Below are 22,621 nucleotides of genomic sequence, written 5' to 3'. Positions count from 1 at the left end.
TGTTTCACCGTGTGCTTATGTCGGTTCTCCCTCCCCCGGGGATTTCATTCTTAGGCATTATTTTATAATCTGAAGTGAAGCTGGTAGAGTCAAAGCCATGCTTGGCCATGTTGGCTCCACCATGTTGGTTATTCTTTGGACTGGGAAACAAGAGTTCTGGAGCATACATTGGGAGGGGAGGACAGAGTAGGAAAAGGGCCTTGGAGAGGTTTGGTTGGGATAAAGGAGGAAAGGAAGCCATTAGAAAAGAAGGGCATGAATTCATCATTAGTGATCAGAGTTTCGGAATAACGGGTAAGAATAGAGTAGTGTAATGCCAGAGAAAGTGAGGCAAGATAGAGATTAGAGAGTTTTAAATATTGTATTTGAATGGGAGAGATATATTGGGACTAAATTAGGATCCATGGTTGGTCCCAGGGCTGAATGAGACTATACTCTCCAAGAATCCAGCACCCAGCCAGCAGCCAGAAGCACCGGCCAGTTCTCAATGACATATTTATACACAGTAGCTAAACAAAGGCAGGGGGGTGGAGTCCAAACTGGTGAGTGGGAATCTCCAGGAAGGAACCATAAATCCGGTTCTGACAGGCTGGGGGGTAGGAACATAAATTCTAACAATCTAGGAGTTAAGAAAATGTCTGAATGCAGACACAAAGTCTGAAGTCCCCTTTCTGAGATTATACATTGACAATTTATAACTTTAGAGCAAATAGCCCTGAGTTATATCAGTCTTAATGAAGGGGGGGGGGGGAGTTGTAATTAAGGGGATTGAGGCAGAACACTTAAGGAAACTCAGGACAATAAAAGAGAACTGTGGCACAACAGCAGAAGGAGTGGAAATCGGGCTCCAACTGGGAGCAGTGGTGGGAGAAATGATCATTGAGGGAGACAGGAGCATTGATTGGAAAAATGATCATTGAGAGGATTGCTCAATGCTCTCCACCCAAGTCCATCTTAGTAGTAGGTGGTGTTGTGTATCGGGGGTTTGCTATCCAGGAAGCAGGGTTATAATCAGTGGAGAAGGGGAACATGTAGGGTCCAGTATGCCCTTCCCAATGAAATTTGGACCCTCCCCCAAACCAAGGAGCAGCCATCTCAGAAAGGGACATATTGATACTGAAGAAAGAGCTCAGGAGATTTATTATGATTATAAAAGTCCTTTTATAATTGTAACATTTACTTTCATAGGGACTCAGTGTGGGTGCCCAACAGATAATTCACTGAATACCTATTTCCCTAAATGTACTCTTATGCTCATGGGTCTCTTTATGGGGCAGCTCCTTTAATAACTACCCTCCAACCCTTACAAACCAATCTATCTCCACAGGGTGTTTTCTGTAGGGTAGCTATTCCCTACAAAGAGAAAAAAAGTAATATAGGAGAGAAACTAGAATGGAGAGAAATACAGAGTTGGTAATCATAACTGTGAATGTGAATGGGATGAACTCTCCCAAAAAAATGGAAATAGCAGAGTGGATTAAAAACCAGAATCCTACAATATGTACTTTGAAATTTGACACAGAGAGACATACAGAGTAGAGGTAAAAAGCTACAACAAAATTTATTATGTTTCAGTGAAGTAAAAAACCAGGGGTAGCAATTCTAATCTCAGATAAAGTAAAAGTAAAAATAGATCTTATTAAAAGAGATAAAGAGGTAAAGTATATAAATAAAGGGTGCCATAAATAATGAAGTAGTAAGGATACTAAATGTGTATTCACAAAGTGGTAGAGCAGGCAATTTCCTAGAGAAGATTTTAAGCCAATTAGAGGAATACACAACAAAACTATTCTAGTGGGGGACCTCTGTAATGTTCTTCTCTAAATATAATGTCCTCTGGGAGGTTTCTCGGGGAGTTTCTGGAGGCAGCCTTAGTTTCAGTCCAGATCAATAATCACCTCAAATTCAGCCAGGAGTTAAAGTCTTCTTTTTAAGTCTTGTCTCCTTCCTTGGGCCTGGTTAGCTTTCTTAGAGACCTATCTCTTTCCTTTGTTCCTGCTGCTAGTCCTTTGCCTCTGCCACCTTCAGCCTCTAGCTCCCTCTGAATCTGTAGCCAGCACAAAGGTGGTGGAATATGGAATGAATTTGACTCCACCTCCAAGAGTGGGCTTCTGCTTTTGTGGGCTCCTCCTTATATATGCTTTCTTAAAGGTGTGAATCTTGTGGAACTCTAATAAGTACCAAGTACATTAGTGAACTAGAGAACTGTTAAGTACCATGCTAAACTAGATAATTATTGTTTCTATTAATTCCAGTGACTTAGCACCTTGTAAGAATCCTAACAGACCTCAACCTTCCCCTCTCAGAATCAGACAAATCTAACCATAAAATAAACAAGAAACAAGAAAGAAACTAAGGAGGTTAATAGGATCCCAGTAATCCTAGATATGATTAATCTCTGGAAAAATTGAATAAGGACTGAAAGGAATACATCTTTTGTCAGCAGTTCCTGACACCTACACAAAAACTAACCATGTATTAGGGCATTAAAACCTCACAATCAAATGCAGAAAGGCAGAAATAGTAAATGATTCCTTTTCAGATCACAATGCAATACAATTATATTCAAAAAAGGCCAAATAAAAACCAATGGGAAATTAAATAATCTGTTGTGCTATGGCAACTACTTCCCAGTGGCTGCTGGATATCTAACTCAGACCTGTAGATCTTTTCATGTGAGATGATGATGATGATGATATAAGGAAACTGAAAGGCAGTTGTGTTCTCTGACGTCTCTCCTTTTCCCTCTTGCCTCCAATTCATTTCATTCCCAATAGACAAGGAACATCTGTAAAGGCTGCTTTGCAACCCTTTCAGGTGTTATGATTTACAGCTGTGGAAACTGTAGAAGAATTTATCTGTCCCTTAACTACACTTAGGCATGATCCTTAACAATAATCTAATTATAGAGACTGAGTAAAAGGACAAATCACAGAAATAATCCATAATTTCATCCAAGGAAATAACAATTAGACAACATACCATAACCTATGAGATATGACCAAAGCAGTTCTTGGAGAAAATTTTATAACTCTAAATAGCTACATAAATAAAATAGAGAAAAAGGAGATCAATGAATTAGGCAAGCAACTAAAAAAGAAAAGAATATTATTCAGTGGGCAGAGGCTCCTTGGCATGGCATGGCATAGCCTAGCATGGGATGTTTCGAACTTCTGCAAAGAGAGGATTTTAGATGGGCTGTTTTATAACAGGAGCTTTGGTTACAAGGAGAAGGGGGCTAGTGGGTGGAGTTCTACAAGCTGGGTTTCAGCTTGGGCTGGAATTTGAATAGAATTCAATGACTTTCAGGACTGGGGAAGACTTAGTACAAATCAAGCCATAAAAATTTTTTTTTTCTTCTGTTTTTTTTTCTTTTTTTATAATAGTTTTTTTTTTTTCCAAAATACATGCAATGATGGTTTTCCACATTCACCCTTGCAATACCTGTGTTTCAAATTTTTCTCCCTCCTTCCTTCACCTCCCACTTTCGTTAGACGGCAAGCAATCCCATACAGGCTAAACAAGTGCAATTCTTTGTTATGACCATCTTGATTGAGAGCTCAAAGTATATGAGCACTTTAATCTTAGAGGCAAGATGAGTGAGGTGGGAGAAAAAAGTTCCAATTTATTATGCCATACAGCCGTGCTAATATACATTTTTACATGATCAGCTCATGAACAGTAGGCAATCCCCAATCACCATTCAGAGAAGCAGCTCATGGATTTTGCATATGCATGGTATCAGCCAATGGGAGGAGAGCCAATGCAGCCACATCAGCCACTCACTCACAGGTGAGAGGCCATATCAAGGCACTCCTGCTTACTAGCAATTATGCTGTGACCCTCAGGCCAATCCCTTTCCCATGTCATGCATCACTGCTCCTGCTCAACAAGGGCATTTCTGCAACATGGCAGAAAACTGTGCACCAAAGGTCGAGGTGGCCTCTGAACTCCCTTCCAGCAGGATTCACTACCCTAGCAATTCCCCCTTTTTATCTGTTAGATAAAAAATCCTTTCTTGAGCTGCAATCTCTGAAAGGATGGTGGAGAAAGATCTATAAAGACATCCTAATATTACAGGGCAACAACAAAGCAGTAACCCACATAACAACACACAGGGCAATCCACGATTCTAATTTTAACCACCATGAAGAGGTTTTAGCAAACCACTGTATGATTTTTTTTCAGCACATTTATTGGGATTCAAATCTTTATGAGAATTTTCTCTATGTCAGATGCTAGTTTATATAAACTTTCTACATCACCTTCAATTGTGTTATTGAGAAATAAACCATTCAAATACCTCTAGATATTGTCCCAATCATAATCTTGTCCTGTATGATTATACAGCAAAGGGGTTACACAATCCTTTGTTTATCTGTAGTCACATTGTCATTGAGTCTGGAGTTTCAATAATTCTACTTCTGTTCCTATTTCCAATGATACTTCATTGGAAAGTCTTTTATCAGCTGATACAATTGTTCAGCTATCTTAGCTTATGGGGCAAAACCTGCTGAGCCATTCCTAGCTAGTTCCTCTCTCTCTCTAGCTTGTACTACACTGTTTTGTACATTAGATATGGACGTTGCAAGAGAGACGGGGGAAGCTACAAGTGAAACCCACAGAGTGATGCCTCATATCACCCAGCTGACACATCTCTTTTTTCTAATGGGACTGAGATCTGTTTCCTTCTTTTGTATTTATGGTATTGAACATGATACATTTCTCATTTGTGACAGGAAGCATTGATACATGAGCTCTAGTGACCACAAACACAGCCTGATTTTCAATTTCAGTATCCAAGCAATCACTGACTGTACAATTCCAACAAGTAACATTGTAAAAACCTAATGTTTCCTTGGTAACAGTTACAGTCTCCCCACATGAACAGATATTTCCCTCCCAGACAGGCTTTAGTGCAGAACTGGTATTCAATTCTCGTGCATTTGTGCAAGAACCGAGCCCAAGATGTTTTTCCATGTGCCAACTACCGGCCTAGTTCTTGAGTGACCAGAATGGGTCCCATGGAGGCTTGTGAGGGGCCAGCCTGATGATGTAGACACACCGCTGCCATCCTCCCATGAGTTTGAGGATGTCACTATGACAAGGTGTCCCCTGTATGTCCAGCATGTGTCACATGATACCCCACCCATGAGACAATCCTAGGCCATGGTGGGTCCAACCCACATTTTGGCCTCTGCTGTTTGTCCTGATTGTGTGTAACACAAACCCATATATAAAGAAAGCATCTTGCTAGGGTCTTGGGGGCCCGTCTTCTTCTCCTATTGGACAATTGCCTCTTTTTTTCTCTTCTATTCTATGGACAACTTTGAGATGTCTGGTGGGGATCCACTGCTGAAGGTTTTGTCCTGTGGAGAAACAAGCAGATTCTGGTCCCTACATAGAACCCTAGAGGGTCCCTCCCATCCTTCAGTACCCTTTTTCATTACTATGGTCTCATTCTTAGGGGCCTTAAGTAAGAAAAGTTGTTATTTTTTATGGGATCTCTGTCCCTGTTTACGAGAGAGTATTCATAGTTGGACTTAAATCACTTGAATCAAATTTTAAGTATTTTATTGTATACATTACTTTATCTTTCTGAGTGATCCTACCTCCATCTCCCTATTTTCATTTTTTGATAAATCTCTTGAGGCTTTGATTAGTCTTTTCTACAATGGCCTGTCCTGTGGGGTTGTAATGAATCCCAAAAATATGTTGTACAGAGAATTTCTGTAAGAACTGTTTTAATATGTTTGAGTTATATGAGGGTCCATTATCAGTCTTGTGTGGGATACCCATAGAGGCAAAACAGTGAAATAGGTGATTTATTACATGTGAAGCAGCGACTTCCGGCCAAGATGGCAGCGTGGAGGCAGACAGCTGCTTGAGCTCCTCGTTTTCTCTCAGAACTTACTTCATGACAAGCCTCTGACTTAATGCTTGACCCAGAAAGAAATCCACAAATAATCACCAAGAGAAGACATCCTTGAAAGTCGCCAGAAAAGGTCTGTGTTTGCTCGGGGGAGGGTCAATCAGACTGGGCGCAGACTGAGGGTAGGCAGCCAGAGCAAGACAGGCAGCTCACACAGCTCAGACCGGAGGGGGAGGGGTGTGATCTCTGCCCTTTCTGTGAAAGGGCTTTTGCCCCAGTGTGGATGCTCCGTCTTGGCAGCAAGCCAGGAGCGGCTAAGAGGGTGTAAACACCGGAGGTGAAGATTAAAACCCCAGAAAGCCAGCATCTCTCAGAGCCCGGCCACCCCCAACCCCCACCTGGACTGACTCGGTGAGTTCTCGGAACCTCAGAGCGCAGACTCACTACAGTCACTGCTGTTCTGTTAGTGGCTCTCTGCTGCCCTACCCCCAGTCTGTAGAGGAAGCTCATTAATACCATCCAGCCCCATCCCCCGCAAAACAGACCAATTGTTTCTCTTGTCAGTTTGTTTTCTTTGATTCCTACTCTGACAAAATGAACAAAAAATTCAAAAGGGCTCTAACCATTGACAGCTTCTGTGTGGAGAGGGAGCAGACTTCAAATGCTGAGGACACTAGGAACAGACTGTCCCCAGATGTATCCCCTGGGAGGGATATAAGCTGCTCCTCAATACAAAAGAACCTCATTGAGGAAATCAAAAAGGCTCTCACAAGAGAGCTGGAAGAGAAATGGGAAAAGGAAAGGGAAGCTTGGCAAGAGAGCCTGGAGAAGTCATCCCATGCATTCAAAGACAGAGTGGCTAAAGAAATCAAATCATTGAGAAACAAGATTAGTGAGCTGGAAAAGGTAAACAACTCCAAGGAAAACAGGATTAGTGAGCTGGAAAAAGAAAACAGCTCTCTAAAAAATAAAATGGATAAAATGGAAAAAAAATCCATAGAAGATAAAAACTCAATTGGGCAATTACAAAGAGATATAAAAAAAGTGAGTGAAGAAAATACATAATTGAAAATTAGACTGGAACAAGTAGAAATTAATGACTCAAGGAGAAACCAAGAGGTAGTCAAGCAAAACCAGAGAAATGAAACAATTGAAAAGAATGTCAAGTACCTTACCAGAAAGACAACAGACCTGGAAAACAGATCCAGGAGAGACAATTTGAGAATAATCGGACTCCCTGAAAAATGGGAGGAAAAAAAGAGCTTGGACACCATTTTCGAGGAAATTATCAAAGAGAACTGCCCAGACGTTTTGGAAACAGAGGGTAAAATAGACATTGAAAAAATTCATCGATCACCTACTGAAAGGGACCCTAAAATCAAAACGCCAAAAAATATAGTGGCCAAGTTCAAGAACCATCAGACAAAGGAAAAGATATTGGAAGCTGCTAGAAAAAAACAATTCAGATATGGAGGATTCACAATAAGGATAACCCAGGATCTAGCAGCGTCCACATTAAAAGAATGCAGGGATTGGAACATGATATTCCGAAAGGCTAAGGAACTTGGTATGCAGCCAAGAATAACTTACCCAGCAAGAATGAGCATCGTTTTCCAGGGAAAAAGATGGACATTTAACGAAATAAATGAATTCCAACTATTTTTGATGAAAAAACCAGACCTACATAAAAGGTTTGATCTTCAAATACAGAACTCAAGAGATTTCTAAAAAGGTAAAAAGAAATCTTGAGAACTATACTTCTGTCAAAAAAATATGTAAAGAACATATGTACAATTTGTCTTAGAAACTAGAGGTGAAAAGGAGATTATATCATAAAAAAGTGTAAAGTGGTGGTACTACATCTCATGAAGAGGCAAAGGTAACCTATTATATCTGAGAGAAAGAAAGGAGGGAGATGAACATAGCTTGTATCAATAGGCATATTCGATTTATGGTGAAACTTCTTCCACTTCATTGAAAAGTGAAAGGGAAGGAGTAAGCTAAGGGGAAGGGAATACAGAAATTTCGAGGAAAAGGGGTAAAATAAGGGGAGGAACTTTAAGGTGGGGGAGGGATCCTAAAAAGGGAGGGCTGTGAAAAGCAAGTGGTGTTCACCAGTTTAATACTGGGTAGGAGGGTAAAAGGGAAGGAAAGGGGAAAAGCATAAGCAGGGGTTAATAGGATGGCAAGCAATATAGAATTAGTCCTTCTAACCATAAATGTGAATGGGGCAAACTGCCTCATAAAGAGGAAGCAGTTAGTAGACTGGATTAAAAGTCAGAATCCTACTATATGTTGATTACAGGAAACACACCTGAAACAGGGTGAGACATTCAAACTAAAAGTAAAAGGGTGGAGCAGAATCTATTATGCTTCAGGCAAAACCAAAAAAGCAGGAGTAGCCATCCTCATCTCAGATCAAGCAAAAACAAAAATTGATCTAATTAAAAGAGATAAGGAAGGGCATTATATCCTGCTAAAGGACAGCATCAATAATGAAGCAGTATCAATATTAAACATATATGCACCAAGTGGTGCAGCATCTAAATTCTTAAAAGAGAAATTAAGAGAGCTGCAAGAGGAAATAGATAGCAAAACTATAATAGCGGGAGATCTCAACCTTGCACTCTCAGAATTAGATAAATCAAACCACAAAATAAATAAGAAAGAAGTCAAAGAGGTAAACAGAATACTAGAAAAGTTTGATATAATAGATCTTTGGCGAAAGCTAAATGGAGACAGAAAGGAATATACTTTCTTCTCAGCAGTTCATGGAACCTATACAAAAATTGATCATATACTAGGGCATAAAAACCTCAAAATCAAATGCAGTAAGGCAGAAATAGTAAATGCATCCTTTTCAGACCATAATGCAATCAAAATAACATTTAATAAAAAGCCAGGGGAAAATAGACCAAAAAATAATTGGAAACTAAATAACCTTATACTAAAGAATGATTGGGTAAAACAGCAAATCATAGACATAATTAATAACTTCACCCAAGAAAATGACAATAATGAGACATCATACCAAAATGTGTGGGATACAGCCAAAGCAGTAATAAGGGGAAGTTTTATATCTCTACAGGCCTACTTGCATAAAATAGAGAAAGAGAGGGCCAACGAATTGGGCTCACAACTAAAATTGCTAGAAAAGGAACAAATTAAAAACCCCCAGACAAACACAAAACTTGAAATTCAAAAAATAAAAGGTGAGATTAATAAAATTGAAAGTAAAAAAACTATTGAATTAATTAATAAAACTAAGAGTTGGTTTTATGAAAAAACCAACAAAATAGACAAACCCTTAGTAAACCTGATTAAAAAAAGGAAAGAGAAAAAGCAAATTGATAGTCTTGAAAATGAAAAGGGTGAACTCACCACTAATGAAGAGGAAATTAGAACAATAGTTAGGAGCTACTTTGCTCAACTTTATGCCGATAAATTCGATAACTTAAATGAAATGGAAGAATACCTTCAAAAATATAGCTTGCCCAGATTAACAGAGGAAGAAGTAAGTAGTCTAAATAGTCCCATCTCAGAAAAAGAAATAGACCAAGCTATTAACCAACTTCCTAAGAAAAAGCCCCCAGGACCAGATGGATTTACAGGTGAATTCTACCAAACATTTAAAGAACAACTAACTCCAATGCTATGTAAACTATTTGAAAAAATAGGGATTGAAGGAGTCCTACCAAATTCCTTCTATGACACAGACATGGTACTGATACCTAAACCAGGTAGATCGAAAACTGAGAAAGAAAACTATAGACCAATTTCCTTAATGAATATTGATGCTAAAATCTTAAATAAGATATTAACAAATAGACTTCAGAAAATCATCCCCAGGATAATACACTATGACCAAGTGGGATTTATACCAGGAATGCAGGGCTGGTTTAATATTAGGAAAACTATTAGTATAATTGACCATATTAATAATCAAATTAATAAAAACCATATGATCATCTCAATAGATGCAGAAAAGGCATTTGATAAAATCCAACATCCATTCCTACTAAAAACGCTTGAGAGTATAGGAATAAATGGACTATTCCTTAAAATAATAAGGAGCATATATTTAAAACCTTCAGTAAACATCATATGTAATGGTGACAAACTAGAACCTTTCCCTGTAAGATCAGGAGTGAAACAAGGTTGCCCACTATCACCATTACTATTCAATATAGTACTAGAAACTCTAGCCTCGGCAATAAGAGCCGAGAAAGAGATTCAAGGAATTAGAGTAGGAAATGAAGAAATCAAATTATCACTTTTCGCAGATGACATGATGGTATACTTAGAGAACCCCAAAGACTCTGCTAAAAAGCTATTAGAAATTATTCAGAATTTTAGCAAAGTCGCAGGATACAAAATAAATCCACATAAATCCACAGCATTTTTATACATTACCAACACAATCCAACAGCAAGAGATACAAAGAGAAATTCCATTCAAAATAACGGTCGATAGTATAAAATATTTGGGAATATATCTACCAAAGAAGAGTCAGGAATTATATGAGCAAAATTACAAAACACTTGCCACAAAAATAAAGTCAGATTTAAATAATTGGAAAGACATGCAGTGTTCTTGGATAGGTCGAGCGAATATAATAAAGATGACAATACTCCCCAAACGAATCTATTTATTTAGTGCTATACCAATCAGACTCCCAAGAAACTATTTTAATGACCTAGAAAAAATAACAACAAAATTCATATGGAAGAATAAAAGGTCGAGAACTGCAAGGGAACTAATGAAAAAAAAGTCAGAGGAAGGTGGTCTAAGTGTACCTGATTTAAAGCTATATTATAAAGCAACAGTCACCAAAACCATTTGGTATTGGCTAAGAAATAGACTAGTTGATCAGTGGCATAGGTTAGGTTCACAGGGCAAGATAGTGAATAAAAATAGCAATCTAATCTTTGACAAACCCAAAGATCCCAAATTTTGGGAAAAGAATTCATTATTTGACAAAACCTGCTGGGAAAACTGGAAATTAGTATGGCAGAAACTAGGCATGGACCCACATTTAACACCACATACTAAGATTAGATCAAAATGGGTCCAAGATTTAGGCATAAAGAATGAAATCATAAATAAATTGGAGGAACATGGGATGGTTTACCTCTCAGACTTGTGGAGGAGGAAGGAGTTTGTGTCCAAGGGAGAACTAGAGACCATTATTGATCACAAAATAGAACATTTTGATTACACCAAATTAAAAAGTTTCTGCACAAACAAAACTAATGCAAACAACATTAGAAGGGAAGTAACAAATTGGGAAAACATTTTTACAGTTAAAGGTTCTGATAAAGGCCTCATCTCCAAAATATACAGAGAATTGACTTTAATGTATAAGAAATCAAGCCATTCTCCAATTGATAAATGGTCAAAGGATATGAACAGACAATTTTCAGATGATGAAATTAAAACTATTTCCACTCATATGAAAGAGTGTTCCAAATCACTATTGATCAGAGAAATTCAAATTAAGACAACTCTAAGGTATCATTACACACCTGTCAGATTGGCTAAGATGACAGGAACAAATAACGATGAATGTTGGAGGGGCTGTGGGAAAACTGGGACACTGATGCATTGTTGGTGGAGTTGTGAAAGAATCCAACCATTCTGGAGAACAATCTGGAATTATGCCCAAAAAGTTATCAAAATGTGCATACCCTTTGACCCAGCCATACTACTACTGGGCTTATACCCCAAGGAACTACTAAAGAAGGGAAAGGGACCTGTATGTGACAAAATGTTTGTGACAGCCCTTTTCATAGTGGCTAGAAGCTGGAAGATGAATGGATGTCCATCAATTGGAGAATGGTTGGGTAAACTATGGTATATGAATCTTATGGAATATTATTGTTCTGTAAGAAATGACCAACAGGAGAAATACAGAGAGGCTTGGAGAGACTTACATCAACTGATGCTGAGTGAAACGAGCAGAACCAGAAGATCATTATACACTTCAACAATGATACTGTACGAGGATGTATGCTGATGGAAGTGGATTTCTTCAACATAGAGAAGAGCTAATCCAATTCCAATTGATTAATGATGGACAGAACCAGCTACATCCAGAAAAGGAACACTGGGAAATGAGTGTAAACTGTGAGCATTGGGTTTTTTTTGGTTTTGTTTTTGTTTTGTTTCTCTTCCCAGATTATTTTTACCTTGTGAATACAATCCTTCCTTTGCAACAACAACAACAACAAAATTCGGTTCTGCACATATATATTGTACTTAAGATATACTATAAGATATTTAATATGTATGGAAATGCCCACCATCCAGGGGAGGGGGTGGAAGGAAGGAGGGGAAAAACTCGGAACAGAAGGGAGCACAAGGGATAATGTTGTAAAAAAAAAAAAAATTACCTATGCATATGTACTGCTAAAGAAAATGTTATAATTATAAAAATTAATTTAAAAAATGCTTAATAAAAAAAAGACTATGTTGAAGCAGGAAAAAAAAGGAAAAAAAAAGGAATGTTGAAATTTGTTTTTACATGTATTTGGCAAAATAGAATATTATTGGAAAAAATTATCTTCAGATTCTGTGGCAACGTGTTAGCATGCTGGATACCTTAGAATCAGCCCAAGTCAGGATAAGCAAAATCTTTATTCTTGGTCCTTAGTGGTAGAAGTGAAGAGAGTGGACCCATAGGATCTCTGTGACCTCACCCCCTCATCTCTCTCTCGAAGTGATCCTGGCCAGTTTCCCTCCACCTCCTAGTCCCTCCCACAGTTCTCTGTATACACCAAACAACTGGGCTAGCACAGGATAGTGGGAAGGGCCATTTTCCAAGCTTATTCTTATATTGTCCAATTGGTAATTAGCCTCAAGTGCTCACTTGTCTAACCTCAGTGCATTAACTCAAAAGTTTTAGCCCTTTACAAGATCCCTTCATTCATTTCCCAGGTCTGAAAATATGTGCTTCCAATGGGAATTCATCTTTTTATTTGGAAGTGGACAGCATGCTTCACTATTGGTCCTTTCCCCCATTAGAGTTTCACAAATTCCAAGAAGGATTGAGACAATGATCCAAGGGAATTTCATCTAAAAATTTCAGTGCCACCTTAAGTAATAAGTCATTGCCTGACTTGGTAACAAGATATTTTTCTTCTGGAACAATATTTTAATCTAAACATCTGCCTTTCTGCAGTGAGTCCAAAGTATCATGATTATGAATACACTGTTTTGGGGAAGCAAGCAGTGAATCAAAGTCTGAATGCTTTTAAGTGCAACCAACATATTCTTTCATTTTCTCAATTTGACATCAAATTATTTCCAAAGTTCTGGGAAGGTTTTACATATTCAAGGGAAATAACCCCAGGCATGCAAAGTTCCTCAGTGGCTGTCCCCTAGTGCACCAGGATAGTTCTCTCCTTGCTAGATTCCCTAGTCATTGCATCTCATTAAACATGGACTCAGCTGAGTCCATGGTCTGAGGAATTCTCAGTGTAAATAAATCCATTTTTGCCAACAAACTTGAGCCTGTATTCATTGGGGTTTGCAAATTCTTTCCCAAAGCCTGCAAACTGACCAGGGGATCCCATTGCTATCAAGGGATCTCTCAACCCTCATTTCTCATTTAAGCTGGTATTACTCTTTATCCACTTAATTTTCTTTCTTTTTTTGTTTTTTTACAATCAGATAATACAGATAATATTCTGTAAGGGGCCTTTAAATGGGTGCCACAGTGCATCGGGAGATTGAGGCCCGGAAGTAATTTCTGTGGGTATTAGGACTGCCCTTGGGCGGGATCCTGGCCATATTGAGATAGCTTCGTAATGGGTGACTCTCTCACTGATTGGCTGTGTGTGTGACCTCACAGGCCCTATGTAAGCCCACTGCAGGCAGCAATCGCCCTCTTTAACCTGGCGTTCTTCACCTTGGCTTCCCAGCCTGGGTGGCCAAGCCAAGATGGGTAGCCAAAAGAGGTAAGGGTTTTGGTAGTGAACACATGGGTCTTCTGACCAGGTGTTCACTCGGGAACCAACAAGTCAGAGCATCAGTTAGGGCATTATGTGAGTAGGTATAATAAAGGCTTTTAAGATTACACGTGGTTGTTCTTGAGTGCGCTACTGGTTATTAAGCTATAGATTCAATAGATTGTGGCCAGAGACCTTTGAAGGCCTCAGAGGAGGCGAGCCGGGTAGAGTTCACACTGCAGAGGACAGTGGTCAAAGGTACTCTGGTGGGTCTAGGACAGACTAGTAATTGTAACTGCCAGGAGAGCACATTACAATATTCAATACTCATTTTTGTAAGATTTGTGTTCCAAATTTTTCACTCTCTTCCTATTCCCTGTCCCTGTCCAAGAAAACAAGCAATCTAATATAGGTTATACATGGACAGCCATGTTAAGCTTATTTCCACATTAATCATATTGTGAAAGAGGAATCAGAACAAAAGAAAAATTAAATGTTAAAGAAAAAATGGGGGAAAATTAAAGGGAAAATGTTTTTGCTATATTCAGACTCTATGTTCTTCCTCTGGGTGTGGACATTTTGCAACATGAATCTTTTGGAATTGTCTCAGATCACTGTTTTACTTAGAATAACAAAGTTTATCAAGGCTGATCATCTGCACAACAGTGCTGTTAATGTGCACAATGTTCTTGTGGTTCCAACATCAGTTCTTTTAACATTTTCCAGGTTTTTCTGAAATCTATCTTCTCAAACAGCCCTGACACCATCAGAGGCTCATGTTTTGCTTTACAAGTGAGTTGGATTTATGTGAGACAGAACTGTAAAGTCACCAGCCTCACTCTGTCCTTCAGTCAGCCCAGGGGCAAGAGACAGACGCAGACAACTGGTGAAGGCTCCCATTTCTGCCTAATGTATAAACCTATCAAGAATAACAGATTGTAGGGGCTCAAAGTTTTGTTTTTCCACTGGTAGTACAAAGAGATCATAAAATTAAAATATTTTACAAGCTAATTTGTTGTAGTCCAGTTGGTATCATCTTTGGCAGTTGCCTCTCCAAATCTCAAGGAAGTCATATGCTGATCAAAGCATTTTCTGAAATTTCTTGGTGTCCTCTGTTGGGATAACTGAAATTGCTCATAGTTCACATGAAAGAATTGTATAACACCGTCAAATAGGCTAGAATGACAGGGAAAGATAATGCACAATGTTGGAGGGAATGTGGGAAAACAGGGACACTGATACATTGTTGGTAGAATTGTGAATACACCCAGCCATTCTGGAGAGCAATTTGTAACTGTGCTCAAAAAGTTATCAAACTGTGCATACCCTTTGACCCATCAGTGTTACTATTGGGCTTCTATCCCAAAAAGATCTTAAAGAAGGGAAAGGGACCTGTATGTGCAAGAATGTTTGTGGCAGCCATCTTTGTAGTGGCCAAAACTGGAAACTAAGTGGATGCCCATCAATTGGAGAATGGCTGAATAAATTTTGATATAGGAATATTATGGAATATTATTGTTCTGTAAGAAATGACCAACAGGATGATTTCAAAAAGGCCTGGAGAGACTCACATAATCTGATGCTGAGTGAAATGAGCAAGAGCAGGAGGTTATTGTATACTTCAACAATATTATGTGATGATCAATTCTGATGGACGCAGCCATCTTCAATAATGAGATGAACCAAATCAGTTCCAATAGAGCGTTAATGAACTAAACCAGCTACAACCAGCGAAAGAACTCTGGGAGATGACTATGAACCACTACATGGAATTCCCAGTCCCTCTGTTTTTGTCCACTTGCATTTTTGATTTCCTTCATGGGCTAATGGTACACTGTTTCAAAGTCTGATTCTTTTTGTACAGCAAAACAACTGTTTCGACATGTATACATATATTGCATTTAATTTATACTTTAACATATTTAACATGTATTGGTCAACCTGCCATCTGGAAGGGGAGAGGAAGGAGGGGAAAAATTAGAACAAAAAATTTGGCAATTGTCAATGTTGTAAAATTACCCATACATATATCTGGTAAATAAAAACTATTAAATTTAAAAAGAAAGAAAGAGGGAAAGAATTATAGAACAAGGGAAGATGAGATGGACACATGGGAAGGAAGAGCACTTATAGGTGAATAGCCAGAACAAGTGTCCTTCAGATGGTAGGAGAAAGGACTCTGTCATCTTGGATCCTCTGTGAATTTATGCAAAACATAGGCAAGAAATACACAGGATAGGCACATTCATCTCCATGGTTGCAAGAGATTTCAAATTGAAGAGATCAGTGGTATTTGAGGGAGTCACTGATGTTAGTTTTAGCTCACTTCATCTCCATTCATTTCCATATCCCCAGACTTCTCTGAATGGTTCCTATCTGGTTTTTCATGTCACATCATTCAAATATATTCATCAAAATTTGTTTAGACATTCTCCAAATAACATCTTTTTTTTGCACCTATATTTAATTTTGCTACCAAAAAGAGAGAGAGAGAGAGAGAGAGAGAGAGAGAGAGAGAGAGAGAGAGAGAGAGAGAGAGAGAGAGAGAATATAACCAAAAAACCACTGCAATGGCTACATTAGTATAGCTAGAAGCTTTGCTTCCTTTTATTCCTTAGAGTTCAAGCCTTGAAGCTGAGTCTCTGTGCCACAAAGTCTGAATATTTGGTAAACTTTCAATAAATCTTAATATCAAATGCCTCTTCGTAACAATTGGACCAATTCATAGCTACGTTCATTATATTATTGTGCCTCTAATTCTGTAGCCCCCTGGTACGCACGCACGTGCACACACACATACACACACACACACACACACACACACTAATTTCAGCTTTTGAGGTCATCACAACCAATTTTATGGATATAAGCTGAACCTTCAGAGTGGAAACCTTTCATTATTAAAGCATCTTAATAAAACATATTTTTTACTTGAACATGGCAAGAAATCTATTTCCCAAGTGACAGATATTTATTTAGGAATGATACACAAGTTTCCTCATTCAACAAAGCTCTAGCTTGAGAGTTTCCCATATCTTCCTGAGTCTTCAAGTAGCCAGTCATACCCAGAATGTGATATCACCTGAATTATTATCCCTAATCTGAATATGAGGACACAGGAATATGTGGCATTAAATGATAGGGTTCATCTTCAAGCTCCTCTTGATCTTCTCAAATGGTTTGGAGCTTAAGAGACCCAACCCTAACTTCAATGGAAATTCAACCCCTTTCCTCTGGCTCCCAAACTAGGGAAATTCCCATTTTGTCATGCTGCCTTTCAAGTAGATGACCAGAAGAAAAGGAATGCTCCAATATGCCCAAGAAACTGTCTGCGAGCCAAAGGCAACTTTTACTTCCCTTCCCTTCCCTAATTTTCTTCCTTATTTTAATGCCTTTACATTTCATCACAGAACTGGCAAAAACCAATCAGATTTTTAAATAAAATCCTTTCCACACTAGTTAAATTCATAATGTTCCTCTCCAGTGTGGATTCTCTGATGTCCAGTAAGAGATGGCCTTTTTCTAAAGGCATGTCCACACTGGTTACATTTATGAGGTTTCTCCCCGGTGTGGGTCTTCTGATGTACAGTAAGAGCTCCCCGTTTTCTAAAAGTCTTTCCACACTGGTTACATTCATAAGGTTTCTCTTCAGTGTGAATTCTATGATAGTCAGTAAGAGGTTGCCTTCTTGTAAAAGTCTTTCCACACTGGTTACATTTATAAGGTTTCTCTCCAGTATGGATTCTCTGATGTATAGTAAGAGTTCCTCTTTGTCTAAAAGTCTTCCCACACTGGTTACATTCATAAGGTTTTTCTTCTGTGTGGATTCGCTGATGTACACTAAGAGTTTCCTTTCTCCTAAAAGTCTTTCCACACTGGTTACATTTATAAGGTTTCTCCCCAGTGTGGATCCTCTGATGTGCAGTAAGAGCTCTCTGATTTGTAAAAGCTTTTCCACACTGATTACAATTCATAAGGTTTTCCTTCGGTATGGATTCTCTGATGTACCGAAAGACTATGTTTATATTTGAAAGTCTTTCCACATTGATTACATTCATAAGGTTTCTCTCCAGTGTAGATTTTCCGGTGTCCAATAAGAGCTCCTATTTTTGGAAAAACCTTTCCACACTCGTTACATTTATAAGGTTTCTCTCCAGTGTGGATTATCTGATGTGCAGTAAGAGTTCCCTTTTGTGTAAAAGCCTTTCCACACTGGTTACATTCATAAGGGTTCTCTCCAGTGTGGATTCTGTGATGTACTGTGAGAGCTCCATTTTGTCTAAAAGTTTTTCCACATTGATTACATTTATAAGGTTTCTCCTCAGTGTGGGTCCTCTGATGTACCGTAAAAGCTCTCTGATTTGCAAAAACCTTTCCACACTGGATACATTCATATGGTTTCTCTTCAGTATAAATTCTCTGTAAATGTCTAGTAAGAGTTCCACTTTCTCTAAAAGCCTTTTCACTTCGGATATATTCATAAGATTTCTTTCCAATCTGGAAAGTATTTCCCCATTTGGGCAATTCACATGGGTAGACAAAGTGGATACAAAGGCATAGAGCAGGGCTTATACAGCTCAGCACAGAAATTCCTCACCACCCTGCTAATCTTCAAGCCCATTGGCTGGGCTTCAGGACATACAGTCAAGTGAGGCAATCTGCCTGGGAAGTCAAAAGGCAGCCAATTAATTCAAACCTCCCCTTACTAGAGAATACCTGATTTGGCAATGGAGAGTCAATTTGTTTTCCACTGAGTCACTTGATTCTAGGGAGTTGAAACTTGGGCCTGTGTTAGCTTTGAGGTGGGAGGAGCTTTGCTGAATTTTCTGAGATCTCACATCCCTTTGGGAAGGATAACTGATCTCTGATTCCTTATGTCCCCGTCCCAAGAAAAGCACAAACCTCAAGCATCCCACAGTCCCCCTTTACCAACATGAGGTGGGGCTAATGCACTCCTAACCTGCTTTGAAGGAGAAAGTTCAGTTACTTCCTCATTACTCACTGGTTTTACTTTGGGACTTTTCTGGCTGAGCTCTCCACTCTATCTTTGAATTGAGGGCCTCCTTCCCACCCAGTCCCCTGTCCATCCTTCTGGGACCTGTGGCTTCTTTTGTGAATTGCCAAGTTAAAGGGATAGAGAACTAACTCTTCGGAAAGAAAATAAAAGAGAACAGGCAGTGAAGGAAAATACACAAAAGTGAAGACCAGCCTGAGGGAAGTGAAGTAAACAACAATTAACACTCAAAGAAAATCTGTCCCTTGCTGGAAGCAAGTATGGAAGGGAAGACAGCATGCACATGGATTTAAACCCCAAGGATAACTGAAAGACACAACTGGCTAAAAAAAATGGTCCCAATCATGAAGGAAATTCTGGACAGAGAAAATGAAATTCCAGTGGGAAGAATCCACAGATCACCCACAGAAAAACCAAACCCAGAACCCAAAAACATAACCCAGGGCTACAAACAGCCAGGCTAGTAATGGTCACTTTTAGCAATTCATTCAGATGGAAAAAGTCCTACAAGCCATGAGACAGCCCTTCTCATACAATGGAACTGACTGACTTTGAAACAGTGAAAGACAAATGCAAATCAGAGACAAGGGGAAGGGATAGAAAAATGGATTCCAGAAAGGAGTGGAGCTGAGGGTGCAGTCCAGGATGACCTAGCCTGCAGATGGGAGCAGAAGAATAAGGCACAAAAAGGAAATATTCCACAATAAAGGGGGAAGTCTAACATCAAGTAAAGGAGACAGAGAAGAAGGGGTCAGATAATAAGACATAATTGTGTCCTAAAAACTTAGAGAACAGAGAATCATGGAGGGAGAGAATGAAAGGATGGAGAACAGGAGAGAAAAATGGGAATGGAGTACATGAACTCCATAGATTTGGAAAGAGAAGAGCACCTGGGGAGTGGGGGAAGGAATGAGGAAAGATTGAAAAGGGCAAAAGGGAAGAGCCTTGACTTTGGAGATGGGAGGGGGTTCCACTACAAAATATTCTTAGAGGACAAAAGGGACTTCTCCTGAGGCTTAGAGGTTTGGTGCCTGAAAAGCCAGGACTGGGATTTCTAGGAGAATGTGGAAGGAAGGTAAAGGAACAAGAGAAGGCAAATATCAGGAGGCAATGTTCCCAGCTATGGAGCTGTACTCTCCCTAACAGTTGCTGAGATACACAGTGTTCTGAAAGGAAGGCACCATGGGAAAGAGGAACCTTGGGGGTTGGCCTAGATCCAGTGGCAGAAGGCATCTATAAGTCAGAGCTCAGAGTGGATACCTTGGAGGCTTTGAAGTGTATAGGAAAAAGAGAAAGACCAGAGCAGTAGGGGGAGTATGACCCAGCAAAATAAATTAGGCAAAACAGAAAAGGAAAGTAGACAATGTCAAGAAGGAGCACAATTCTCCTTGGAAAGTGGAAGAAAAATGGATGAAATTTTAAAAATTAATGAAAAGGACTAGTTGAAGGGCAAGAGAGGAAAGGAAACTACAAGAGAACTTAAAGGAAGGAAAGAGATGAAGAAATGTAGAATAAGATGTAAGCAGAAGAAATGAACAAATCTTTAAAGCAATTGGAGGTAAAAGCCTTCAGGCATCTTTGAAATGGGGCAACAGGAATATGCCTATTTCCTTGTTACACATGGAACTTCTGTAAAGATTAACCATTGGGGTAAAGACATCCTGCCGACACAGGTAAATAGGCAGAAATAATTCATACAGCCTTTCATTCCTTAAAGAAATAAGAATGCAAATTGATTCAGGAATCACTGACAAAAGGCTGACCTAAATCACTGACCTAAAGAGAGATCTTCCACTGATATATTAAATAATAACTAGGTCATAGAATACATCTCAGAAACGATAATATTGAAAAAAATAAAAAGGACAATGATTAAATACTATTCCTAAATTTCTAAGAATCTGCTAAAGTAATCCTCAGGAAAATGAACTAATAAACTTAAAACAAGTATAAATGTCAAGGTGTTAAAATTAAAATCTCAGTGAATCAGTCACAAACCCAGAAGAGCAGGGCAGTGTTGTTCTCACTGTGCTGACGGAATGGCCACTTTTATAAAGAGACAGTCCATAAGTTATTGCGGCTTCCCACACTTTCCCCCATGTCGAGGGAAATGCCTGTGATGGTGGATGGTGGATCCAGCAGGTCTAGCGGACCGCACTCACCTGGGGAGGTCGGAGGCTGCCGGGGCCCATTCCCTCTGGCTCCAGGCTCCCTCTGTACAAAGAAAAGGAACCACGGTGACTCCAACTGTCCCTAGTGTTTCTGTACCTCAGAGTCCCGCTGCCCCCCCCTTAACTGCCCCACCCATGTGGCAGCCCCCAAAGGCCGGAATAACAGAGGTCCCACGTGAGGCTTTTAATTCTGCGCTTTTCCGAGCACAGGATACCTGCATCCCCCGGAAAGTCCAGACAAGATCCAGTCCGGGCCAGAGCTCCGAGGGTTCGGGGAGAAGGGGGCCAGGGACCCAGGGGAGGGAGGGCTGGGAGGCGAGCAGCCGGTGCTGGCGAGGAGTCCAGGCCACTAGAGAGACAGCAGAGCTCCGGGGGGGGGGGGGGGGGGGAGAAAGAGAGAAGGGGGGGAGCTCATCCAGCAGCAAGGCTTAAGGGGGCGACACTGTACCAGGTCAGAGGAGGAGGAGCCCCAGAGGGCGGGACACCCCGCGGAAGCCCGCAAAGGGGGGTCGCCGGCTCCGACCTACCTGCGAGGTGCACGCGCGGGTCTGGCTTCGGGGAGACAAAGCGATCGGGGATCCCGGGAAGGGAGGACTACCGATGGGCAGGCGGAGAGACAGCAGCTCCAAGACCTCCCAAATGTGGAGGGTCTTCCTGGTCCGCAGAGCCCCGTCCGGTCCGTCCCCCAGGAAGGTGGAGCCTTTTTCTCCGCACCCCCAAGGGCCAAGACTGCAGCCTCTGACCCCCGGCACAATGGTCTCTTCCGAACCCAACTCCTCCCAGGCCCGCCCACTTCCGTTACCGCCCTTTTCTCCATCTGCCCCACCCCGCCCCCCCTCCCTGGAGCTCCTTCCAGTCCCTCTTTCTGAGCCACAGACCCGTCCACATTTCAGCTTTGGTTTTACGCGTTGCCAACTTTGACTTCTTTAATGAGTACTACTTTTGCTTTGCTGAAATTCTGATTACTACCCCTGCTTTTTTTTTTTTTTTTTTCATATACTTCTAACAACACTATACAAACAAAAACATTTCAAAGACCAAGAACTTTGAAAATTGCAAGGGCTCTGTTCAATGCAATGACCAACCAGGATTCTAGGGGAGCAATATGAATGAATGAATGAATGAATGAATGAATGAATGAATACCTATTTTTCAACAGGACTGAAGTGAGAATTTCTTTTGCTTGACTTTGCATGTTTTCTATGAGAGTTGGATTTGTCCTTTGCTTTTTGCAATGAGTGAGAAGTGTAAGGGACAGAATACAAATGCTTGTGCATTGAAAAAAAAATGATAAAAAATAAAATGAATATAGGGGGAAAAAAAGATAACTTACATTTGTAAAGTCTCACACAAGTTTACCAAGAAGCAACTGCACAAATGTATCCCTAGGCAGGAAGTTGTTCTGAAAGAAGGATTTGGAAGTTTGAATGGACTGATCACAAGCTTAGCATGAAGAACCACTAGGATGCAGTTATCACTTTATTGCCATCTTGGGCTGCATGAAGACAGGCAGGGACAGGGAGGAGATGACAGCCCTGTGCTGTTGTCAGACATCATCTGGATTGCTGAATTCAGTTTTGGGTGCCAGGGTTTAAAGAGGCCTTCATAAGTTTTA

At 40.0% G+C, this 22,621-nt stretch overlaps 2 protein-coding genes across 2 annotated transcripts in view; both read right to left on the bottom strand.

Moving 5' to 3' along the window:
* The window catches only part of LOC141556874 (zinc finger protein 519-like), a 43,078-nt gene extending 21,335 nt beyond the window's left edge, over nt 1–21,743 (bottom strand). Inside the window, exons 1-2 of the mRNA XM_074291777.1 lie at nt 21,534–21,743; nt 20,998–21,049 (exon numbers count right to left, since the gene is read on the bottom strand). Coding sequence (XP_074147878.1) covers nt 20,998–21,027 — 30 coding nt within the window. The 5' untranslated portion in view covers nt 21,028–21,049; nt 21,534–21,743. The remainder of the gene's footprint in view (nt 1–20,997; nt 21,050–21,533) is intronic.
* LOC141552177 (uncharacterized) lies at nt 16,774–20,935 on the bottom strand. The gene is given in 3 exon segments (XM_074284635.1): nt 16,774–17,789; nt 17,791–18,413; nt 20,926–20,935. Coding segments are annotated over 3 exon segments (1,146 nt in total). The 3' UTR covers nt 16,774–17,276.
* Nucleotides 21,744–22,621: the final 878 nt, after the last annotated feature.

This window comes from Sminthopsis crassicaudata, chromosome 1, assembly GCF_048593235.1.
Source record: "Sminthopsis crassicaudata isolate SCR6 chromosome 1, ASM4859323v1, whole genome shotgun sequence".
Taxonomy (NCBI): Eukaryota; Metazoa; Chordata; class Mammalia; order Dasyuromorphia; family Dasyuridae; genus Sminthopsis; species Sminthopsis crassicaudata.
Note: the sequence above shows the minus strand (reverse complement) of the source record. Positions and strands in the feature narration are given on the sequence as shown.